This window comes from Ranitomeya imitator, chromosome 1, assembly GCF_032444005.1.
Source record: "Ranitomeya imitator isolate aRanImi1 chromosome 1, aRanImi1.pri, whole genome shotgun sequence".
Taxonomy (NCBI): domain Eukaryota; kingdom Metazoa; phylum Chordata; class Amphibia; order Anura; family Dendrobatidae; genus Ranitomeya; species Ranitomeya imitator.
The window spans coordinates 326,573,363-326,597,311 of record NC_091282.1 but is presented as its reverse complement, the minus strand read 5'-3'; the positions used below and the strand labels follow the sequence as shown (position 1 = coordinate 326,597,311).

The 23,949-nt window shown below is 45.0% G+C and overlaps 2 protein-coding genes across 9 annotated transcripts in view; one reads left to right on the top strand and one right to left on the bottom strand.

The window, feature by feature from the left end:
* Positions 1 to 5,969, bottom strand: part of HPS4 (HPS4 biogenesis of lysosomal organelles complex 3 subunit 2) — an 82,843-nt gene extending 76,874 nt beyond the window's left edge. For 2 of the 4 annotated variants that reach the window (XM_069758960.1, XM_069758986.1), the window contains exons 1-4: positions 5,838 to 5,939; positions 4,973 to 5,082; positions 2,920 to 3,044; positions 1,566 to 1,656 (exon numbers count right to left, since the gene is read on the bottom strand). In XM_069758960.1, the coding sequence (XP_069615061.1) occupies positions 1,566 to 1,656; positions 2,920 to 2,960 (132 nt within the window). In that variant the 5' untranslated portion in view covers positions 2,961 to 3,044; positions 4,973 to 5,082; positions 5,838 to 5,939. Of the gene's footprint in view, positions 1 to 1,565; positions 1,657 to 2,919; positions 3,045 to 4,448; positions 4,531 to 4,972; positions 5,083 to 5,837 lie in introns of all 4 variants that reach the window. The other 2 variants (XM_069758967.1, XM_069758977.1) reach the window with 2 other exon arrangements.
* Positions 5,554 to 22,744, top strand: SRRD (SRR1 domain containing). Of its 5 annotated transcripts, none has more exons than XM_069759023.1 (8): positions 5,554 to 5,696; positions 11,645 to 11,815; positions 16,644 to 16,684; positions 17,412 to 17,629; positions 19,712 to 19,810; positions 20,051 to 20,202; positions 20,279 to 20,324; positions 21,406 to 22,744. In XM_069759023.1, exons 2-8 carry the CDS (start codon positions 11,652 to 11,654, stop codon positions 21,595 to 21,597), a joined length of 912 nt encoding a protein of 303 aa, XP_069615124.1. In that variant the 5' UTR covers positions 5,554 to 5,696; positions 11,645 to 11,651; the 3' UTR covers positions 21,598 to 22,744. The 5 variants fall into 5 exon arrangements, with proteins under 5 accessions (XP_069615124.1, XP_069615133.1, XP_069615108.1 ...); XM_069759032.1 differs by having other exon boundaries at positions 5,559 to 5,931; XM_069759007.1 differs by having other exon boundaries at positions 5,564 to 5,733.
* Positions 22,745 to 23,949: the final 1,205 nt, after the last annotated feature.

The following is a 23,949-nucleotide window of genomic DNA, read 5'->3' as shown; positions in this document are numbered from 1 at the left end:
CAGTTTCCATGTGGAACATAGGGCCGGAAAGCTGCACGGGAATGCGGATGCCCCATCGAGAATCCCTTGTTTAGTGGGGGAAAGTGCCAAGCCCCACGGCTTTAGGCAGAGGGGGGAGGTATGTAGCATGGCTAAAGGGTTTGTAGTCGACGGGAGGTATGTGCCACATAAGTGCCTGGTTGCTGTAATGTAGCCCGGAGTATTCCTTTCTTGCACATAATCTGGTATATGTGTTTCAGGACCTGTGGTAATGTCAGACCACATGGCTAATCATGTGATGGGTTACTGGGTGGGGTTAGCTCTTTATAAGACTGGCTAATCCTTTACACAGCAGATATGTGTGGAGGTGAAACCCTCCTGAGTGTGTTCGGCTTCAGGACTGAGCCGGATGAACTGGACACTTGCTTTTCTTTGCCTGAACCAAAGGCCCATTTTGCTTTCTGTTATTTGCCACATGGTTTATGAAGCAATAAACCCAGTGAACTTTAAAGGAACACGTCTCCTGAGTGTCAGCCGTCGCAGCTGAGTGAGTGAAATCCTATACTTATATATATATTACACACACACTCTTTCAGCAAGCACATAGACATTGATGGACTGGCTCTGAGGTATTGACTTCTTCAGAAGCATTTTCATTGGGTCATTCTGAAAAGAGGGGGAGGAGGTGACCTGTGAAATCACCTATTGTGATTGTTATTATCTACGGTGTTACTTCTCACTGAAATCCTGGCTGTGATGATAATGAGACACCTGAATTGTTTCTGTAGAACACAGGAAGTATGAGTCTAGTATGAGGATTAGGCTAAATTCACACATCACTTTTTTCTTTTACGCAAAAATGATCACATTTTCCTCGGTGAGCAGGATTCAACATTCACCCATTTTTGGTCCATATGACAGTCTTTTTAGTATTTGATTGTCTACCGTTTTTCTTACATGAGAAAAAAATAAATGGAGGTTCCTTACGCTTCTAAGTCAGTGAGAAATAGACAGCCCACAGATGCAAACAGGATAACACCCTTAGGCTGCCGTCACACTAGCAGTATTTGGTCAGTATTTTACCTCAGTATTTGTAAGCCAAAACCAGGAGTGGAACAAATAGAGGAAAAGTATAATAGAAACATCTGCACCACTTCTGTATTTATCACCCACTCCTGGTTTTGGCTACAAATACTGATGTGAAATACTGACCAAATACTGATAGTGTGACGGCAGCCTTAGGCTGTTTTTTTCATGGATCCATCCACTTATAGGGGGGAGTTTGATATACATATCGGACCAAGCTTGAACATATATATATATATATTTTTTTTTTTTTTGTGGACCATCTATCTACAAAAGCTAACAGTCCTGTAAAAAGGGCCATAGACTAAAAAGGCATGTGTTCTATCCGTGAATGGGGTCTTAGTGGCCATTGTGAAAATTACAAGAGGAGTATATTTGTTATATAGATACTGACCTGGAAAAAAAAAAGCATTAACAAAATTATTTTAAACTAAAACCCTTATATACATTTTCTGACGACACGTTCTGTTTAAGCACACATTATCTATTCAGATAATTACCTGCGGTGGATAGAAGTAACTAATTCCATCCCTAGTGGGGTCACCTTCTCCCTTTACCCTTGATCCATCATAGAGAAAAAAATAATTCATCCTGCATATAAAGAACATTTGTAAAGATTTAGTTTTTTTTTTTTTACATAAGAAAGCTCTTGTGGCATTTGAAATGTAGATTGCCTTTAATAATGGTCTGAAGGTAAAGTTCTCTATAAGTAGACATATTTTATCAGAGAATTTAACATCACTTCTTTAGATAAAAAAATGCTGCTGCCAAACTACATCAAATCACTGAAGAGTGTATGGGACTACAAGAAAGCATGCTCTGGCAATGGGTTTTTATTCTTTGAAGCAACAAAAATGTATGGATGGAAAATCTCCCAGCATATCCTTTAGACTGTACCTGTGGTTCAGCTAAAAATGTAATATATTGTTTGCTCCTCCCAGTTGTTCCTGAGCTTCCTCCTGCCAATACGCTGGAAACGCACCATTCATATCCCTGGGAGCAGGCTGAGATTGCCAGCACTATATGCTCCAGGCTTCCATTCCCTACTACCTGTAGTACATGGCCAAATCTCATGCTACTTGTCACACCCATGGTGCCCCTCCGATTAGTAGCCCCAGTACGGCATCATTCATGCGTGATACTTACTAATCAAAAAGGTCCCAGAGATGTCGCAGGTAGTAGAAGGTTTGCGTTACTCTGCCAATATTTCACATATATATATACATAAGTTTGTTAAACCAACACTGACCATTTAAGGGTGCTTTAACTCTGCGTTTGGGCACCTGTTTGATGGCTCCGTCAAGGATTATTGAACCCCCCTAAAAATGTGATTTGGACGTATATATCAATGGGGTCCATTAGAGATTAGGGCGCCAGCACAGCGAACATGCATGATTTTCGAGCATGTACGGATACTGTAGGCGGACACGCCGGAGTTGTAGACTGCATAGGTGTTAACATGGATTGGTGGGGGACTACACTGGTGGGGGTGGTTAAAGTGCCCCACTCTCCCAGTTAGAATGGAGTAACGGTGCCCATGCTCGACGACCGCTCTATTCATTCCTTATGGGGCTGCACTTTCCTTTTTCCACAGAGAATGATTGAATAAGTGGTCGGGCCATTTCGGATCAAGGATAAAAGTTCTTTGATCGATTGATAAGTGTCAGTCTCAGCAGCCGACTGCCCACCAAAGGGGACGGAACCGGGGATGGCGCGCTCATGAAACATAATGTGCTGTATAATGAAATTTCAGTTGCATTCTGTGAGACATACAATGTGCCCCCATAAATGTATGTCTAATATTCTTCTAAATCACAGTGGGGTGTACATACTTCATAAATACTAATAACTTACCATGACACCGGCTTGGGATCGGAAAAAAAGGGAGAGGCCATCGAATTCACATAGGATCATTCCAACGCTATACAATAATTACTGCACATCCTCATAACCCGAAAATCTACTGGTCTCCAAGATACCTGGCAAAAAAAACCCAGAAGAATAAGCAGCAGTCAGGATGAGTAGGCCGTCCAGAAATCTACATAGGCATCGATATGGAGCGGACACAAGTGCCATTACAGCCAAGTACAATCATTTTCAGTAAGTTTCTACTCTACTTTGAATGGACATTTCTCAAGAGTTGCAGCTTCTCTGCTGATGGAACCTTACGGACCCTCACTGCTTACTTCTGGGGGATGAGTCCGTCCTGTCAGAGATGTGCTATGGCAGCCATGTACCTGTGTGACCAGCACATGACAGGAGACAAGGAGATGATGGGGGCAGCACTTCAGTCACTCACCATCCATTGCAACCTTCTTACTCCACTTGAAGGGTATCAGTCACCATATTTGACCTATCTGAACTATTAATATGGGAATACCGGCCATAGACTGCTGAGGAGAGTGATCCCTGTGTGTCTCGTATCAGATGCCTGGTTGGCGAGTAATCATCTTCTATCACTTGATATAAATGAGCTCTTTCATGGGGAGGGCGGGGCCTAGGAGGTAACTCTGCCCCCAGAGCTTGTTTTACATTAAGGGGGATTTTTTTTGTATGTCATATTTTAAATAATAGTTGCTTTGCATTGGATAATTCCTGTTCCCCAGCGTTGATAAAACCTTACTGATGCCTTCACATGTGGACTACGTGACCTTTAGTGCGTTTTCTGCTGTGGAAAAGCACAAAAAGTGTATGTGTTTCAGATTTTCGTCTTATTCAAGTCTATGGTGAAAATTTGCAAATAAAACACAGCAAGAAATAGTCATGTTGCGGGTATCAAACGCAGCACAGGTAATAAGAGCGCGACGGGCGTCTGATTTCTATACATCCACTCTTCTGGAACTGTAAAACACCATTTTTGTGTAAAAAAAAAAAAAAAATTATATATATATATATATATATATGCAACGTCAAAACCGAACAAAATACTCATTGTGGGAACGTTAACACAATGTCTCTCAGGTGACAAAAATATCAATTTTTCAAACAGAAGCCTCGTTTTCTCTGGTGTTTCTGTAAACCTGAAGTGCCTTTTCTTTTTAGCATTTTATTTGTTGATTCTTTAGCGCTTTTTCAGCATTGAAGAAAGGGTTTGCGGTTTTGGAAGCAAAACAATCATGAAGACGTCCAGGTGCCTTTTGAGCTTTCCCATTGACCTGTATTAGAAAGTGCAGAAGGCTTTCAGAGCGGACGACGCATGAACAGTGGTCGGCGCACGTCTTTTATTCACCATTTGGTGCCGTTGGAGTCCTGAACTGGTTAAAAAAAAAAATGTTCAAAAGCCTCAATATATACAAATATATATAAAACATATAAAAAGTCTGCATCTAGTGACTTGCTATGGTGTCACACGCCACTGGATTTTCTATTTCTGGTCACTGCACCTTATTCGCCGTAGACTTCTATGCACGTCCCATGTGACTGCAGCTTGTGTGGGATTTGTTTTTTTTCCCCTTTTAAATTTCACTGCAAAAAAAACAAATCACAGTTCTGTCACGTGACGGAAAGTCACACATTTAATTTTGATGGCATAACTCTCCTGAGAATTGTGGTCACGTGTCACCGTTTCGCACCTGCCTCAGGGGGTCTCTGCTGGCTGCAGCCTCTGGATAGAACATAGAATTTTCCCCCAAATGTGTGCATTCCTGACTTTGTGCCTGAGAGGTCGCACAATGGCAGACACAGGCGACGGCATCGTCTCAGAAATGGCAGAAGAACATTAAAATGTCCCCCTTGTGCATATAGCAACACGTATACGTGGAATCTCTCATGGATGACACTCACAGCCATGGACCCCAGTAACTTCTATGTGACGTAAGGCTCCTCAAAATAAAAGTGCAATGCCATGAAACCCTCAGCAACAAATAGAACACATAAGTGCTAATATTTAGGAGTATTTTATACCCACCTCTCTCACAGAAGCAGCCACAGCCCTGGTGGATGCAGGGAATGATGGAAGCCAGCTCGGAAGGATAAACTGATCACAAGATGCTTCTCGTGATTTCTCCCTTCAGCAGTCTATGGCGAAAGCAGTCATACTGATCAGTCCCCACTAGAGGCACCATACAAGTGACCACTAGGTGGAGCACAACCTCACACATTCCCTGACATTCATACAAGTGACCACTAGGTGGAGCACAACCTCACACATTCCCTGACATTCATACAAGTGACCACTAGTTGGAGCACAACCTCACACATTCCCTGACATTCATACAAGTGACCACTAGGTGGAGCACAACCTCACACATTCCCTGACATTCATACAAGTGACCACTAGGTGGAGCACAACCTCTCACATACCCTGACATTCATACAAGTGACCACTAGGTGGAGCACAACCTCACACATTCCCTGACATTCATACAAGTGACCACTAGGTGGAGCACAACCATTCCCGTTCCCTGACATTCATACAAGTATGGCCAGGAAGTATGCAGAGCGAGTCCCCGCCCACTCCGTACAGGTCCGGCCAGAAGCGCTGCAAAGGGGGCGGAGTCGCCGTGAGGAGGGCGGAGCCGGCCGGGACCATGGGCGCTGTTGGGCCTACCGCGGCCAAAAGCCGGGGACTAAATTAGCGGCCGCAATCAGTGATGGACAGCAGGAAACAGCGCAGCACATGCTGGTCTGGGGTCTGCAGCCTTTATTAATGGAAGGGTCTGGTCTGGGGTCTGTAGCCTTTATTAATGGGAGGGTCTGGTCTGGGGTCTGTCATCAGCACACATTTGTGACCGGGTCGTGCACACACAACAACCAACAATGGAGTGACGTACAGCAGTCGGTAAAGGAGCTGGATCCCGGGCTGCGCTGGATCGGTCCCACCGTCTTGTGTTGTATCTTCTGCGTTTCAAGAGACCGGAAGTTGCTGTGCGTCCCAAGCCTCGCTTCTATGTCTGCACATTGATTGGTGGCTGTGACCTTTCAGAAGCAGGGATGTGACGTAATTAGTTGTGCGCTGGCGCAGATATGATGCGACTTTTGCTTGGAAAGTAGGAAAAGCCTGGACTATCATTAGATCCTTGTGTTGCCCAAATAGAAGTACAGGTAGGAAGCGCCGCTGCATCACGTTATCTCCCGTGCAGCGCATTTTTCCTGTCTGTAGTTACTGAACGCAATTACTGGTCTCAATGGGATTGGGAACTTCCATAATATAAAATAAGCTTTATTAATAATAACAATAATCTTTATATAATAATAATAATAATCTTTATATAGCGCCAACATATTCCGCAGCGCTTTACAGTTTAACAGTTTCAAACACAACAGTCATAAGTAACAACGTTAACAATACAATAATTAAAGTGAAATAAGACGACCCTGCTCGTGAGAGCTTACAATCTACAATGAGGTGGGGGAGATGCAAAGTACAGGTGTGTATTTACAATGATGTATTTACAATGATGGTCCAGCCACCTTCAGGAAGTGGGGGATAGATCGAAGTACTGAATGGGCTACACACAAACAAACAAAATAACTGATTAGTGAACGTGGTAGGCCGCTCTGAACAAATGTGTTTTGAGCGAGCGCCTAAAACTATACAAATTGTGGATGGTCCTAATATCTTGGGGTAGAGCATTCCAGAGGATTGGTGCAGCACGGGAGAAGTCTTGGAGTCGGGAGTGGGAGGTACGGATTAGTGCAGAGATTAGTCGAAAGTCATTTGCAGAGCGCAGAGGTCGGTTAGGCCGATAGACAGAAATGAGGGAGGAAATGTAAGGGGGTGCCGCACTGTGGAGAGCTTTGTGGGTGAGAACAGGTACTTTGAATTGTATCCTGTAATGAATGGGCAGCCAGTGTAACGACTGGCGAAGAGCGGACGTGTCCGAGTAATGACTAGCCAGATGGATGACCCTGGCTGCTGCATTAAGGATGGACTGGAGAGGGGAAAGTCGAGTGAGGGGGAGGCCAATTAATAGAGCGTTACAGTAGTCCAGGCGGGAGTGGATCAGGGCGACAGGGTCTTTGTTGTCTCCATGGTGAGAAAAGGGCGGATTCTAGAGATGTTCTTTAGGTGTAAGCGGCACGAGCGGGCAAGAGATTGTATATGGGAAGTGCAACCAATCAGCATTCAGCTGTCATCTTGTGAATCGTGGTGGAGAGATGTAAGCTAAGCTGTGATTGGCTGCGTCATCTGACACAAATTATGTAATAGACTAGATGGTGGCCCGAATCTAACGCATTGGGTATTCTAGAATATGCATGTCCACGTAATATAAAGCCCAGCCACGCGGTAAAAAGCCCAGCCACGTAGTGTATATAGCCCAGCCACATAGTATATAGCACAGGCCACGTAGTATATTGCCCAGCCGAGACCATGGGCGCTGTTGGGCCTACCGCGGCCAAAAGCCGGGGACTAAATTAGCGGCCGCAGTCAGTGATGGACAGCAGGAAACAGCGCAGCACATGCAGCAGTGACAGCTACGGACGGAAGGCGAGTATATACTACGTGAGCTGTGCAATATACTACATGGCCTGTGCTGTATACTACGTCGCTATTCAATATACTCCGTGGCCTTTGCAATATACTTTGTAGCCTGTGCAATATACTTTGTGGCCTGTACAATATACTTTGTGGCCTGTGCAATATACTACGTGGCTGGGCTATATACTACGTGGCTGGGCAATATACTTTGTGGCCTGTACAATATACTTTGTGGCCTGTGCAATATACTACGTGGCTGGGCTATATACTACGTGGCTGGGCAATATACTGCGTGGCTGGGCAATATACTACGTGGACATGCATATTCTAGAATACGCGATGCGTTAGAATCGGGCCACCAACTAGTGGATATATACTCACCTTCCGTCCGCGGCTGTCACTGCCGCATGTGCTGCGCTGTTTCCTGCTGTCGCAGCCATCGTCACTGACCGCGGCCGCTAATTTAGTCCCCGGCTTTTGGCCGCGGTAGGCCCAACAGCGCCCATGGTCCTGGCCGGCTCCGCCTTCCTCACGGCGACTCCGCCCCCTTTGCAGCGCTTCTGGCCGGGCCTGTACGGAGTGGGCGGGGACTCGCTCTGCATACTTCCTGGCCTCCCCTGCCATTTTGTCTCTGCCCACTGGCTGGCCGCGACCAATCTAAGGGGGCGGAGTCGCCAAGAGGAGAGCGGAGCCGGCCGGAATCATGGGCGCTGTTAGGCCTACCGTGGCCAAAAGCCTGGGACTAAATTAGCGGCCGCGGTCATTGATGACGGCCGCGACAGCAGGAAACAGAGCAGCACATGCGGCGGTGACAGCCGCGGACGGAAGGTGAGTATATATCCATTGGTCGCGGCCCCTTTGCAGCGCTTCTGGCCGGGCCTGTACAGAGCGGGTGGGGACTCGCTCTGCATACTTCCTGGCCTCCCCTGCCCTTTTGTCCATGCCCACTGGCTGGCCGCGACCAATGAATATCCGTGACAGACAGACAGACACACGGAAGTGCCCCTTAGACAATTATATATATACTAGATTGTGGCCCGATTCTCACGCATCGGGTATTCTAGAATATGCATGTCCCTGTAATATATGGACAATGATGATTCCAGAATTCGCGGCAGACTGTGCCCGTTGCTGATTGGTCGAGGCAACTTTTATGACATCATCGTCGCTGTGCCCGTTGCTGATTGGTCGAGGCCTGGCGGCCTCGACCAATCAGAGACGCGGGATGTCTACGTCCTTTATGACATCATCGTCGCTGTGCCCGTTGCTGATTGGTCGAGGCCTGGCGGCCTCGACCAATCAGAGACGCGGGATTTCTACGTCGATGCTGTGCCGGTCTCTGATTGGTCGAGGCCAGGGCGGCCTCGACCAATCAGAGACGCAGGATTTCCAGGACAGACAGACAGACAGACAGACGGAAAAACCCTTAGGCAATTATATATATATAGATAGACTAGATGGTGGCCCGATTCTAACGCATCGGGTATTCTAGAATATGCATGCCCACGTAGTATATTGCCCAGCCACGTAGTATATTGCCCAGCCACTTAGTATATTGCCCAGCCACGTAGTATATTGCCCAGCCACGTAGTATATTGCCCAGCCACGTAGTATATTGCCCAGCCACGTAGTATATTGCCCAGCCACGTAGTATATTGCCCAGCCACGTAGTATATTGCCCAGCCACGCAGTATATTGCCCAGTCACGTAGTTTATTGCCCAGCCCACGTAGTGTATTGCCCAGCGACGTAGTATATTGCCCAGCCACGTAGTATATTGCCCAGCTACGTAGTATATTGCCCAGCCACGTAGTATATTGCCCAGCCACGTAGTATATTGCCCAGCTACGTAGTATATTGCCCAGCCACATAGTATATTGCCTAGCCACGTAGTATATTGCCCAGCCACACGTAGTATATTGCCCAGCCACACATAGTATATTGCCCAGCCACGTAGTATATTGCCCAGCCACACGTAGTATATTGCCCAGCCACGTAGTATATTGCCCAGCCACACGTAGTATATTGCCCAGCCACGTAGTATATTGCCCAGCCACACGTAGTATATTGCCCAGCCACGTAGTATATTGCCCAGCCACGTAGTATATTGCCCAGCCACACGTAGTATATTGCCCAGCCACACGTAGTATATTGCCCAGCCACGTAGTATATTGCCCAGCCACACGTAGTATATTGCCCAGCCACGTAGTATACAGCACAGAGCCACGTAGTATATTGCCCATCCACGTAGTATATTGCCCATCCACGTAGTATATTGCCCAGCCACGTAGTATATTGCCCAGCCACGTAGTATATTGCCCAGCCACGTAGTATATTGCCCAGCCACGTATATCACAGGTTAAAAAATAAACATACTCACCTTCGGATCCGAGGGCCCATTGTAGTTGTAACATACTCACCTTCGGATCTGGCGCAGGCGATGAGCGCGCGGCTGCCGCCATCTTCCGTTCCCAGGATGCATTGCGAAATTACCCAGATGACTTGGCGGTCTCGCGAGGCCGCTAAGTCTTCTGGGTAATTTCGCAATGCATCGCTGGGAACGGAAGATGGCGGCCGTCGCGAGCAGCTCGGCGGACAACGGAGGGTGAGTATAGCAGGTTTTTTTATTTTTAACATTAGATTTTTTACTATTGATGCCGCATATGCAGCATCAATAGTAAAAAGTTGAGGACACACAGGGTTAATAGCGGCGGTAACGGAGTGCGTTACCCGCGGCATAACGCGATCGATTACCGCCGGCATTAACCCTGTGTTAGCGGTGGCTGGAGGAGAGTATGCGGGCGCCGGGCAGTGACTGCGGGGAGTAAGGAGCTGCCATTTTCTTCCGGACTGTGCCCGTTGCTGATTGGTCGTGCAAAAAAAAGCCACGACCAATCAGCGACTTGGATTTCCTTGATATACAGAGGCCGCGACCAATGAATATCCGTGACAGACAGACAGAGAGAAAGACAGAAAGACGGAAGTGACTCTTAGACAATTATATAGTAGATATATATATATAGATGTACACACATGACACCTTATTCAGAAAAGTTACCTGAAATGAGACAGCTTGTAATCACATGGTGCAGCAGGTCAGTGGTTGTCTGTGTGCTCTGATCATAATAATCACATGGTGCAGCAGGTCAGTGGTTGTCGGTGTGCTCTGATCATAGTAATCACATGGTGCAGGTCAGTGGTTGTCGGTGTGCTCTGATCGTAGTAATCACATGGTGCAGCAGGTCAGTGGTTGTCTGTGTGCTCTGATCATAGTAATCACATGGTGCAGCAGGTCAGTGGTTGTCAGCGTGCTCTGATCATAGTAATCACATGGTGCAGCAGGTCAGTGGTAGTCAGTGTGCTCTGATCATAGTAATCACATGGTGCAGCAGGTCAGTGGTTGTCGGTGTGCTCTGATCATAGTAATCACATGGTGCAGCAGGTCAGTGGTTGTCGGTGTGCTCTGATCATAATAATCACATGGTGCAGCAGGTCAGTGGTTGTCAGCGTGCTCTGATCATAGTAATCACATGGTGCAGCAGGTCAGTGGTTGTCGGTGTGCTCTGATCATAGTAATCACATGGTGCAGCAGGTCAGTGGTTGTCGGTGTGCTCTGATCATAGTAATCACATGGTGCGGCAGGTCAGTGGTTGTCAGTGTGCTCTGATCATAGTAATCACATGGTGCAGCAGGTCAGTGGTAGTCAGTGTGCTCTGATCATAGTAATCACATGGTGCAGCAGGTCAGTGGTTGTCGGTGTGCTCTGATCATAGTAATCACATGGTGCAGCAGGTCAGTGGTTGTCGGTGTGCTCTGATCATAATAATCACATGGTGCAGCAGGTCAGTGGTTGTCAGCGTGCTCTGATCATAGTAATCACATGGTGCAGCAGGTCAGTGGTTGTCGGTGTGCTCTGATCATAGTAATCACATGGTGCAGCAGGTCAGTGGTTGTCGGTGTGCTCTGATCATAGTAATCACATGGTGCGGCAGGTCAGTGGTTGTCAGTGTGCTCTGATCATAGTAATCACATGGTACGGCAGTTCAGTGGTTGTCAGTGTGCTCTGATCATGCTCCTTCCATGACTTCCTAGATATATGCCCCCGGTGTGTGCTATGTACAGCGCTGTGGATAATCCTGCCATTGTTTGGTTTCTCCAGGTCCAGAATGGAATCAGACACATGGCAGATGGTTAGCAAGAAAAAGGCCATGAAGAAATCATCTCGGCTGCAGGGAAGTCCAGCATGTCATTCTGCAGGTTGTGAGCGTCCTGATGGGTTGTACTCGGCACAAGACTGCACTGATGGAATGAAGCGAATTGATGAAACCATGTAAGTTGCACATCTGTATATTGTACAAGGCCACCATGTAGAGAAGACACAATCTGTAACCTGGTGTAGGTAAAGAGGTTTACACCTTGTCAATAATACCAATGTAAATGATTCGGTAAAGCACCTGTATATACTGCTATTGACTGACATCAGGCAGAACATGTGGTATAGCTGGTTTTTTGCATGCAGATGTCAGACATGTTGGGAGCTATTCCTGACATCACAACAGACATTTTGTGAATTTAGCGTCACAGATTTCCATTCCCAAATATTACCCAACGGCCAACCAAGTTAGGCCCATCTGTAGTCTGCATGATATCTCCACACAAATTTCTAGTAGCTTTGGTTTAAAATGGTTTTCCGTCTTTATGATATTGGTGACCTATTGTCACGAGCGGTCATCAGTATCAGATTGGTGGAAGTCCAACATCCAGCACTACTGTAGAGATGAGCAAATCGCTCTGTGCAATCACAGTCCATGGTCCAGGTCATTGCTGTCTACTCGTAATTTCCATACCCTCCAGTATCCCCGGCTCGGTTTAGTACTAGCTGGGATGGCATGATGTCATTTGTGTGCCACACGCTGCACAGGTGACGTCATGCCAGACGGGTGATCAGTTGCAGAGCCGGGGAAGCCAGAGTTGTGCAGGGCGATCCGCTCATCACTGCCCAGCACCCCAATTGTTCAGGCGTCTTCTACACAGTGAGCGGAGCCGGAGCAGCAGCACTTTGTACACTATTTATTTGCCGTTAACAAAAACTGCATTGAATAGAAAGTGAATGGCGGTTCTGCCCAATGACTGCTGTATATTGATTGGAGCTGTCACGGGGTTACCGCAATAGAGAGGAGCCAGAAGACTGCAGCGTATGATTGCTCCTACTCCTGCACTGCAAAGAAGCACTTCACCTTCTTTTTAAGTGGTGTAATTTCTTTTGGCAGAACAGGGGTTAATCTCCTATGTTGGGAGCTCTGGGAGTCTGAGCTGAGCACGGTTACCCACTCCTATCCCCTATATAATATGGGTCCTGACTGAAACACATCATCAGAGCTAGCTTATGCTGCATGGCTTGGAGGAGAGGTGTTTGGTACTTGGAGTTTGGAGGAGTTATCTGTGACTGTTGTGTGGGTTTGTCAGTGTGATAATTCCCTTCCCTCCTCTTACTTGGATTTTTTCCTATCCTCCACTCCCTGGTGCAGTCCTCTTTTATATGTGAGTGAATATTTGTATGCCTGGTATTTTCATTTACCCTTGTTCATGTTGCCTTGTTCATCTGTTTGGTGTACTGTGGTGCATGGCAGCTCCCCTCTTCTCTGGGTGGGGGAAGGGAACAGACAGAGGGCGGATTCAGGAGATAAGCAAGGTTGATGGCCCTGGCATCTTCACCTTCAAAAGTATCCCGGCGAATAGGGCGAGCTAGGCGCCCCCTAGTGTTAGAGACAGGGAAGGAGCCTCTGGTCTTGGGTCATCCGACAGCTGAGTCATGACAGGAGCTCTGCGGTTTCGGCTCTGTTCGCTGTTTATATTTGAACGGAGTCGGATCTGAAAACAGTTGATCAGTGGGAGTGCGGGGTGTCGGACCCCCATCAATCTTACAGTACAGACCAAAAGTTTGGACACACCTTCTCATTCAATGATTTTTCTGTATTTTCATGACTATGAAAATTGTACATTCACACTGAAGGCATCAAAACTATGAATTAACACATGTGGAATTATATACTTAACAAAAAAGTGTGAAACAACTGAAAATATGTCTTATATTCTAGGTTCTTCAAAGTAACCACCTTTTGCTTTGATGACTGCTTTGCACACTCTTGGCATTCTCTTGATGAGCTTCAAGAGGTAGTCACCGGGAATGGTTTTCACTTCACAGGTGTGCCCTGTCAGGTTTAATAAGTGGGATTTCTTGCCTTATAAATGGGGTTGGGACCATCAGTTGTGTTGTGCAGAAGTCTGGTGAATACACAGCTGATAGTCCTACTGAATAGACTGTTAGCTGCTTTTTTTCTTGCCATAATACGAATTCTAAGTAAAGAAAAACGAGTGGCCATCATTACTTTAAGAAATGAAGGTCAGTCAGTCCGAAAAATTGGGAAAACTTTGAAAGTGTCCCCAAGTGCAGTTGCAAGAACCATCAAACGCTACAAAGAAACTGGCTCACATGAGGACCGCCCCAGGAAAGGAAAACCAAGAGTCACCTCTGCTTCTGAGGATAAGTGTATCCGAGTCACCAGCCTCAGAAATCGCAGGTTAACAGCAGCTCAGATTAGCTACCAGGTCAATGCCACACAGAGTTCTAGCAGCAGACACATCTCTACAACAACTGTTAAGAGGAGACTTTGTGCAGCAGGCCTTCATGATAAAAAAGCTGCTAGGAAACCACTGCTAAGGACAGGCAACAAGCAGAAGAGACTTGTTTGGGCTAAAGAACACAAGGAATGGACATTAGACCAGTGGAAATCTGTGCTTTGTTCTGATGAGTCCAAATTTGAGATCTTTGGTTCCAACCATCGTGTCTTTGTGCGACGCAGAAAAGGTGAACGGGTGGACTCTACATGCCTGCATGGAGGAGGAGGTGTGATGGTGTGGGGGTGCTTTGCTGGTGACACTGTTGGGGATTTATTCAAAATTGAAGGCATACTGAACCACCATGACTACCACAGTATCTTGCAGCGGCATGCTATTCCATCCGGTTTGCGTTTAGTTGGACCATCATTTAATTTTCAACAGTACAATGACCCCAAACACCTCCAGGCTGTGTAAGGGCTATTTGACCAAGAAGGAGAGTGATGGGGTGCTATGCCAGATGACCTGGCCTCCACAGTCACCAGACCTGAACCCAATCGAGATGGTTTGGGGGTGAGCTGGACCGCAGAGTGAAGGCAAAAGGGCCAACAAGTGCTAAGCATCTCTGGGAACTCCTTCAAGATTGTTGGAAAACCATTTCCAGTGATTACCTCTTGAAGGTCATCAAGAGAATACCAAGAGTGTGCAAAGCAGTCATCAAAGCAAAAGGTGGCTACTTTGAAGAACCTAGAATATAAGACATATTTTCAGTTGTTTTACACTTTTTTGTTAAGTATATAATTCCACATGTGTTAATTCATAGTTTTGATGCCTTCAGTGTGAATTTACAATTTTCACAGTCATGAAAATACAGAAAAATCTTTGAATGAGAAGGTGTGTCCAAACGTTTGGTCTGTACTGTACATTGATGACCTATTTATAGGTTGTTAATATCATACGGCTAGACAACCCTTCTAATTCTTTAATTGCATGTCAATAATTTATTTACAATCCATATTTTCTTTCCTGTCATGATGGCTATATGTTACTGGGTGGGGATAATTTTAATAGTTGGTATGTCTGACTACGGAAAAAGCATAGATAAGTGTCAATTAAGCACATATACCGCTTTTCTATTACCTTTAATGGGAACTGTACTTTTAACAAACTTTGCATTTATCAATAGTACAGGCGATTATAAGAGACTTTGTAATGTATCTAATCAGAGACATCAACTTCCTGCCACACTTATTACACATCTTTCTGCTTTTTTTCTGTCTCTTGAACTCATCTCCCACTCTGAAAAGACAACTCTATTCTGTTTTGCTCACACATGACGGATTGCCAGCTACTTGTGGTGTCATGTGATAAAGCCCATTACACTGTATAACAAGGGTCCCCAACCAATGGCTCGGTGACCCATGATGTGTGGCACATGGCTGTCTGCCAGCTTGGTGCATTAGCACCCGGTCTAGTCAACAGCTATGAATAGAAGGTCTCCAGATGGTGACGTCTGTGAGTACTCCCGCACATATCCTAGGGTGAAACATAGTAAGTTCTAGATAAGATGATACTGCAGGTTAGAGGGGTGCGTGAAGCCGGATGCAGTAGTGTGATGGGAGTGCTTGATGTGAGAATATTAAATGTGCTTAAGTTGGAAACAACTGAATGTAATTGTCTATAAAGGAGGAGGGTACAAGGTCTCGGTGTGCTGTCGGTGGGGAATCCTTTGCTATCATTGTGCTAGTAAAGAAGGTTTTGGGTGTCATTAATTTGTGGGTCGTGGGAGGAACTGCATGAAGTTCACGACCATCTCTCAGAGCTGAATCTGGCTTTCTAGTTAAGAAAGGTTGAGGTCTGCTGCTCTATGGTGAGGGGAAATGGTAGGAGTGAGGAGCAGGGAGAGGAAACAGGCAGAGGGAGACCCATATAAATAGTGCTGAGCTTTCTAACAAGGCTTTTACCTCACCCCAGAGGTGGATTCATATGTATACTGATCAATAATGTAATCCATACATTCTGCTGATGGTTTTCTCTGTGTGATAAAAAAAAGAGTAGAGCAGGAATACCCATGTGCTTTGCTGTGTATAGGAGAGGTTATAGCAGCTAGTCTCTACTCACCAGTTCAGAGTACATTGAGAGTTAGAGATAATGGCTTCAGAGGGGAAAACTGGTGAAAATACAGGATACACGTCAGATAATGTCCAGAAAGCGTTATTTCTTATACACTGGACAGTTTATTCTGAAAGGATAACTGAAAATGAAGTTCCCCTATTAATTGCTTTGCAGTGCCTAGATATAATATAACATTTTTGTATACAGTATTTATATCAAAGAAAGAAAAATGATCTCCCGTAATGCAATGTAGCACTGATGAATTCTGAATCTGTCATAGAAGAAGAAAAATGAAATGGACAGAATTCTGGATCCGCCTGCTGCTCTTCCCAGCAAATAGGATAAATCTGCAATCTGCCCCAGTCTTTGACATACCGTATACCCATCGTTTCTAGTATAACTGCTTCTCTTGTTATATTTAACAGGACAGATCTGCGGGCATCTGACTTTTGGGCTGCTTGTCAAGGTAAGAAAGCTGGGACCCACAGACTGTAGACTCTCTACGTTTTAATAGCAGAAAAAGTGCCACAAACCTTGAAGCTGAGTTTTCCCTGAACATATAGCGATTTCTATAGAGGCCGTGGCTGAGTTTATTCCGTTTGTCTTTCATATGTTATTACTATCTGTAATATCACTGATTTCTGTTTATGGTAGGTTTATTGCCCTTATATGTACTAGTAACTTGTATTGGTATCACTGACAACCACTAATGACTACTGTTATGTAAGTGACTAAAATGTTCCATCTGAAAATTAGTTTTATTGGTTGAAGTGGATGGAACTCATTGGGATATGTGACTCGGCTGGTAGCTGATATTTCATATTTAGCAGGCGTTTATAGCATGGCAGGGGGCCACTGGAAAAGGTAAGCTCTGGGGGACCAGACAATTAAGGAGGAATGAAACTTTCTTCTTGACCATCCACTGCATTTACCTGCAGACATGTGGGTTTCCACGTGCCGAGCCCCTCACCACTAGCGTAGTTGACCTCTGAGAAAACCGCAGCTGAGCTGTTCACTCGGATATCTATTGTGTGACCAGTTAGCGTCTCGGGCCATGGACCCCCACTGGTCTACAGGTAAATGCAGTGCCTGGTACATATGAAAAATCACCAAGAAAGTTTCATTCTTCTTTAATGGTCTGGTCCATATAGTATTAAACTCACCTGACCAAGACAATTATACATTTCCACTAGGTCGTCTACTGAAATGTCAAGATTTCTCACCAGTGACTTCAGATGACTGCAGTGTTCATGAGAAGTTAATGAAGAACCTGGACCTTGAAGGCTCCATATCTACCCACATTTCTCTCCAACACTATGACTGTGTGTGCTATGGCCTGGGAAATTTCACATCCTGTGTTATATCCCGACACCAAATGGCCTTCCTACTCTTATTCCTGGAACAATTTAAGGTGATGATTGATCATTATAGGAAGGCACTCTGCTGTGCAGAGGAGAGGAGAACTCTGAAGGGGCCACAGCCCCTTCTTTCTATTGATCAGAGGAACACTGTGGTCAGACCCTAGCCAATTACAATTTCCTAGGCCTCATTTTTTTTCTCATGACAAAAAGCACCAAAATCTATCTGGCTTCCATTACAAGCGATATTTGCAGTGTCTCGTGTACATGGGACCACCCATGCTTGTTATGTGTTGCTTTATTTGGCAATTATTTTATCCGCTGAACTATTTATCGATGTTGCGATTGGCTACAAAGCTGCATGTGACAAGCAGGTGCCACCACCTTTTGTCCAGGGGTGTGACAAATTTTTATGGCAGCATAGAAGATTTCTGGGCACTAATCCCAATATATTATTGAATTAAATGATTTATATCTTTACTCCCTCTTTACTTTTGGTTTCAGTCTTAGATTTTGGAAAAGAGAAAAGCCAACTCAGCACTTTAGTAGTTGTTTTTCTGAATGCACAGAGATATGTGAAAGCCCAGATTCTGATAATATTTGAAGAAAGTTCAACATCACTGTGTACATGTGAAAAGAAGACCTAGGATTAATTGCATACGTGCAACCAGATCAAAGAGCTTGTTCACTTGCATGCCAACAGGCAACGCGCTTCGAACGTATAGTTATTTTTCAAGCGCTTGAAAAAAAACTATACGTTTGAAACACATTGTAAGCGAACAAGCTCTTTTATCTCATTGCACATATGCAACAAATCCCAAATTATCTAAGCAGCCCAAATCAAGTTCCAAAGAATCTCAAGCTGTCCAGGGTGCATCAGTGTCAGCTCAAACAATCCGTCGATATAGGAGTGGAATGAAATGCTATGGCAGGAGACCCAGGATGACCCCACAGCTGACACAGACATAAAAAAAACTAGACTGCAGTTTGCCAAAATGTATGCGAGTAAGCCAAAGTCCTTCTGGGAAAGTGTCTTGTGGACAAATGAGACCAAGATAGAGCTTTTTGGTAAAGCACATCATTCTACTGTTTATTGAAAGCTGGAAGATGCATTCAAAGAAAAGAACACAGTACCTACAGTCAAATATGTTGGAGATTCAAAGATGTTTTGAGGTTGTTTTGCTCCCTCTTTCACTGGGTACCTTACCTGTGTGCAAGGCATCATGAAATCTGAAGATCACTAAAGGATTTTGGGTTGCAATGTAATGCCTAGTGTCAGAAAGCTGGGCTTATGTCCTAGGTCATGGGTCTTCCAGCAGGACAATGACCCCAAACATAATTCAAGAAGCACCCAGAAATGGATGGAAATAAATCCTGGAGAGTCCTGAAGTGACCAGCAATGAGTCCGGATCTAAATCCCATTAAACACCAGTGGAGAGATCTTCAAAGAGAAGCGACTTTGAGAAGTATGCAAAAGAAGAGTGGTCCAAAATTTCAGCTGAGAGGTGTAAGAAGCTTGTTGATTGTTATAGGAAGCGATTGATTGCAGTTATTTATTCCAAAGGGTGTGCATCCAAATATTGAGTTGAGGGTGCCAACAATTTTACCCGGCCCATTTTGGGGGTTTTGTGTGAAACTATCCAATTTGCCTTTTTTTCTATGGTTTTTTTTTTTGTGTTGTTCCAATACACACAAAGGAAATAAACCCGTGTATAACAAAACGTATAATAGCAATAATTTTGTGGGAGAAATACTTCATCTTCTGGAACAATTTCAAGGGTGCCAACACTTTCGGCCATGACTACATATTTGGTGATGCTGGACTTTCTTCAACTTTTCAGATTAAAGATCCCACAAAGGAAAATGGTGCCCTGTAGTTAATATACACCATAATCTCTTGCTGTAGTTCTAGTGGATCTCCTCTGGAAAATGCTGACACTGAAATCACCTCTTAGGGCACATAACACAGTAGTTATATGGGCTTTTATTCTCTACCCACAGTTCTCCTGTCCTTGTGGTTGAAGTATGGAGATTTCAAGGGCGCCAGTGACATAAATCAGAAGGAGCAGATTATAGTGATAGGTCTGGACCTTGACATGATTTCGGTGTTTTTTGCTTTCTTTTTCTCTGTTCAGATCCCCAGACACCAGTGCTATGTTTTTGATCCAATATTCTCTCGGTTGGAGATTGCTGTACTCCGAGAACTAGGGCTGACACATGTGATGAAAAATGAAGTAAGTTTTGCCAAACGCAGATATGTTACAAGGGTACATCCTAATAAATATCCCCTAATTAGTATCCATGCTTGGATTGGTCAAGTGCTCATATTTTTTTCATCCAAAAGAGGGGGTTAAACCGCTGTTAGACCCTTCTGGTCGCAACATGCCTTTATTGGGGGCTGAATATAAGAGGGCCATAAACTGATCGGTCATGTTCTTACGGCAGGAGGCTGTGATGTGTGTGCTTCATTGCAGGAGGGTAAGCATGCTGTCCGGAAGCCCACCGTGTTCTTCATGCTGCATTGTGGCAAGGCGCTGTATAATAACCTGCTATGGAGGAACTGGTCATGTGAGGCTTTGTCGCAAACGATCATCATTGGCAATAGTTTCAAGGGAATAGAAGAAAGGTAAGTAAGAGTAAATCACCAGGTTATTCGTTTGAGAAGTATATACCTCCCGTTTCATGGTGATCTTATATTATAGGTTGGTTTCCAGAATCCTGCAGAGAGATTACCCTTTTATATATAAGGTAAGCTCCATTTCATTATCTTACTCTTCACCAGTGGTCCCCAACTCCAGTCCTCAAGAGCCACCAACAGGCCATGTTTTCAGGATTTCCTTAGTATTGCACAGGTGATAATTGCATCACCTGGACAGGCAATAAGTCCATCACCTGTGCAATACTAAGGAAATCCTGAAAACATGACCTGTTGGTTGCTATTGAGGACCGGAGTTGGGGAACACTGCTCTATACTATCCTATCTACCCTTCTTGACTTTATTAAGATCTTCTGTTCTTTCTGGACTTTGGATACCCAGCATGTAATCTGCTGATCAGTCAGATAGAAAATGCAGAGCAGAAGGGTCAGATTCGATTTACTATTGTTTTTCTTAGTGGAACCAGTATCTCCTATACAGATTCTACTTGTTCTGTTTCCTTTTTTACTTCAGCTATATATAATCAAGGTTAAACATGATTTGGCAGAAAATGGCAACATCCTTCTTATTTGCATACCGGATAGATTGCTAAAATGTATATCTTACCATTTTTCACAATTTTTAACTGCATAATTATTAAGTAACGCTCTTAAAACTGATGAGGCTGGTGTATTTATTTTGAATCTCCATGTCAGAAGAGTCATCTGATCATTTTTTACATTTGCGTGTATTAAGTTTCTGCCCTCCCAGGCTGACTCAGAGCTGCGGCTTGTACCGAGCAGTTTGAGATATTCTCAGGAAGGAGGGACAGTGAGGAACAGTTTTTTTTGTAGGTTAGTGTGCAGGGGTGTATACAAAAATCTTTGTCACTAACTGCTATCTCGCAATATTTAAAATGTCCTCTGCCCCTGATGTGTCCTTTATTTTTCACCTAGAGCTTCAAAACCCTTGCGTCACTTCTCATAATGATAGAACTAATTGCTGAAACGCCTACAGCTACCACTGGGGGGAGCACTCTGTATGTGTGTTTATGCAGCGCCTATTGAGCTCAGTGGGAGCGCTACAAATGAGCTCCCCCTAGTGGTGGCTAATTACGAAGCAATAGTAGCTCAGGGCCCAGCTGCATGTGTCTTGATGCTCCGCTACTGCTACTAATGTTCTGTGTTTCCACAGAGTTTACAAGTTGTAGAAGAAAGTCCATTTCCAGAAAGTAATCACTACAGCGATGTTTTCAATGACACATCTATTCATAGATTTCCTATGGCTGAACTAAAAAAATTACCTAAGGAAACATGGCTATCTCAAGATGAACCTCAATACCGAGACTGTGAAGACCTGGAAATCATTCTCTGTCCCACTACATAGTAATTGCTCCAGTAGATGTATATCATGGGGAAGACAGAATGGGGCGCAGGATGGGAGCAGCACATGACAGGATGGGGCGCAGGATGGGAGCACCACATGACAGGATGGGAGGAGCGCAGGATGGGAGCACCACATGACAGGATGGGAGCGCAGGATGGGAGCAGCTCATGACTGAACGGGCGCAGGATGGGAGTAGCACATGACAATGGGGGTGCAGGATGGGAGCACCACATGACAGGATTTGGGCACAGGATGGGTGCAGCACATTACAGAATGGTGCGCAGGATGGGAGCAGCACATTACTGAGTGGGTGCGCAGGATGGGAGCAGCACATTACTGAATGGGGGTGCAGGATGGGAGCAGCACATGACAGGATGGGGCGCAGGATGAGAGCACCACATGACAGGATGGGAGCGCAGGATGGGAGCACCACATGACAGGATGGGAGGAGCGCAGGATGGGAGCACCACTTGACAGGATGGGAGCGCAGGATGGGAGCAGCTCATGACTGAACGGCGCAGGATGGGAGTAGCACATGACAGAATGGGGGTGCAGGATGGGAGCACCACATGACAGGATTTGGGCACAGGATGGGTGCAGCACATTACAGAATGGTGCGCAGGATGGGAGCAGCACATTACTGAGTGGGTGCGCAGGATGGGAGCAGCACATTACTGAATGGGGGTGCAGGATGGGAGCAGCACATGACAGGATGGGGGTGCAGGATGGGAGCACCACATGACAGGATGGGAGCAGCTCATGACTGAACAGGCGCAGGATGGGAGTAGCACATGACAGAATGGGGGCAGCACATGACAGGATGGGGGCGCAGGATGGGAGCACCACATGACAGGATTTGGGCACAGGATGGGTGCAGCACATTACAGGATGGGAGCAGCACATTACAGAATGGTGCGCAGGATGGGAGCAGCACATTACTGAATGGGGGTGCAGGATGGGAGCAGCACATGACAATGGGAAGCAGGATGGGAGCAGCACTCTTATTGCAATTTCACTTCACTTGGAATTTCTTCCCATTTTCCAGTACACTGTTCAGAATGAATGGTGTGATTAAAAAGTACAGCTTGTCCAGCAAAAAACAAGCCCTCATATGACTGGAAAAATAAAGTTATGGCTCTTGGAAAGGAGGAGGAAAAAAGGTTCTGTAAATTTTTTTTGCTGATATCTGGGGAAAATGTAGAGAAAATAGGAAATATGTGTTTAGTTTTCACTTTTTTAGTTTTTATTTAGGACCAAAAAGGACACCTAAAACATTTAAAATAGCATTCCCCTATAGAAATACATTTTATATATTGGACATATTTTTTCAAAGGGAGTCAGGGCTAGAAATATTGAGTTAGACAGGCAATGTTTTTTTTTCTTCTGCCTTTTTTCGATTTCATTCTTGCAATTGTTATTTATTATTTCATTTATTTTATACATTGCCTCCCTGTAAGAGGCATTTTAACACATCAATTCATTCCTTTTTGTGCTGATTTCTCTTGTAACTAGGACTGGTATATTATCTCCAGCTACAGTGGAATTTCAGCCTGCAGGGTTTCCTAGGACCTAGATATTCCTGTTCCCTCCCTGTACCCAGTTATCATGTGATTACAGGGTTTGGAGGAGGAAGCACTGTCAGTGCTTCCTAATCTGTATACAGAGTGCTGTGTAGACAGAGATCCAGAATGTAGACATGGTAATGTGTGATGTCTGCTTCCATCTACCATAGCTTCACAATCTTGCGAAAGCTGATTAGACTGCTTTGACATTTTAAAATGTCAGCGCAGGGACAAATGTGGACTGCACGGATGTTTTAAGCCTATGGGCAGTCCAGAAGTAGTTTGATAGTTTGAAAGACCTTTGGTATAGCAACTACAGTGTAACCACAGCCAGCTAAAATAATGCAAAATAATTAGGTTGTTTGATCTGTAAGATTGCTCTCACTAAGTGTATTGGGGGACACTCGCTTGGCACGGGATTGACGTAGTCAGGCACAATTTTTGAACACAAAACAGGCCATACGGTTTATTAAAGGGTCATAAACCGGGTTGTGCACAGTTCACATTATACATTCCATAGAACATAATAGGCACCAACTGGTGATATTAACTTGCAGCTTTGTCTTAACACTTCATTTACGGCTTTGACTCATGGACACTAAACATGCTGGACCTCTCACTTCGTCCAGTTCCCATGGGTGTCCGTACGCCGTACACTCCACCAATGTCCCAAGTCACATACAGCGCATATGACACTGGGTCGCGGTCTCTAAACACGCCGAACCTCACTCTGTTCAGTCACCGTGGGAGACCACACAGTTCATGGAACATCACAAGCACCAACAGTCTG

Coding starts and splice junctions, on each gene's coding strand:
- SRRD (XM_069759032.1), top strand. CDS start 5,684: ATGCTGGTCTGGGGTCTGCAGCCTTTATTAATGGAAGGGTCTGGTCTG. Junction 11,816..16,643: donor AAGCGAATTGATGAAACCAT/GTAAGTTGCACA, acceptor TATATTTAACAG/GACAGATCTGCGGGCATCTG. Junction 16,685..17,411: donor CTTTTGGGCTGCTTGTCAAG/GTAAGAAAGCTG, acceptor CATTTCCACTAG/GTCGTCTACTGAAATGTCAA.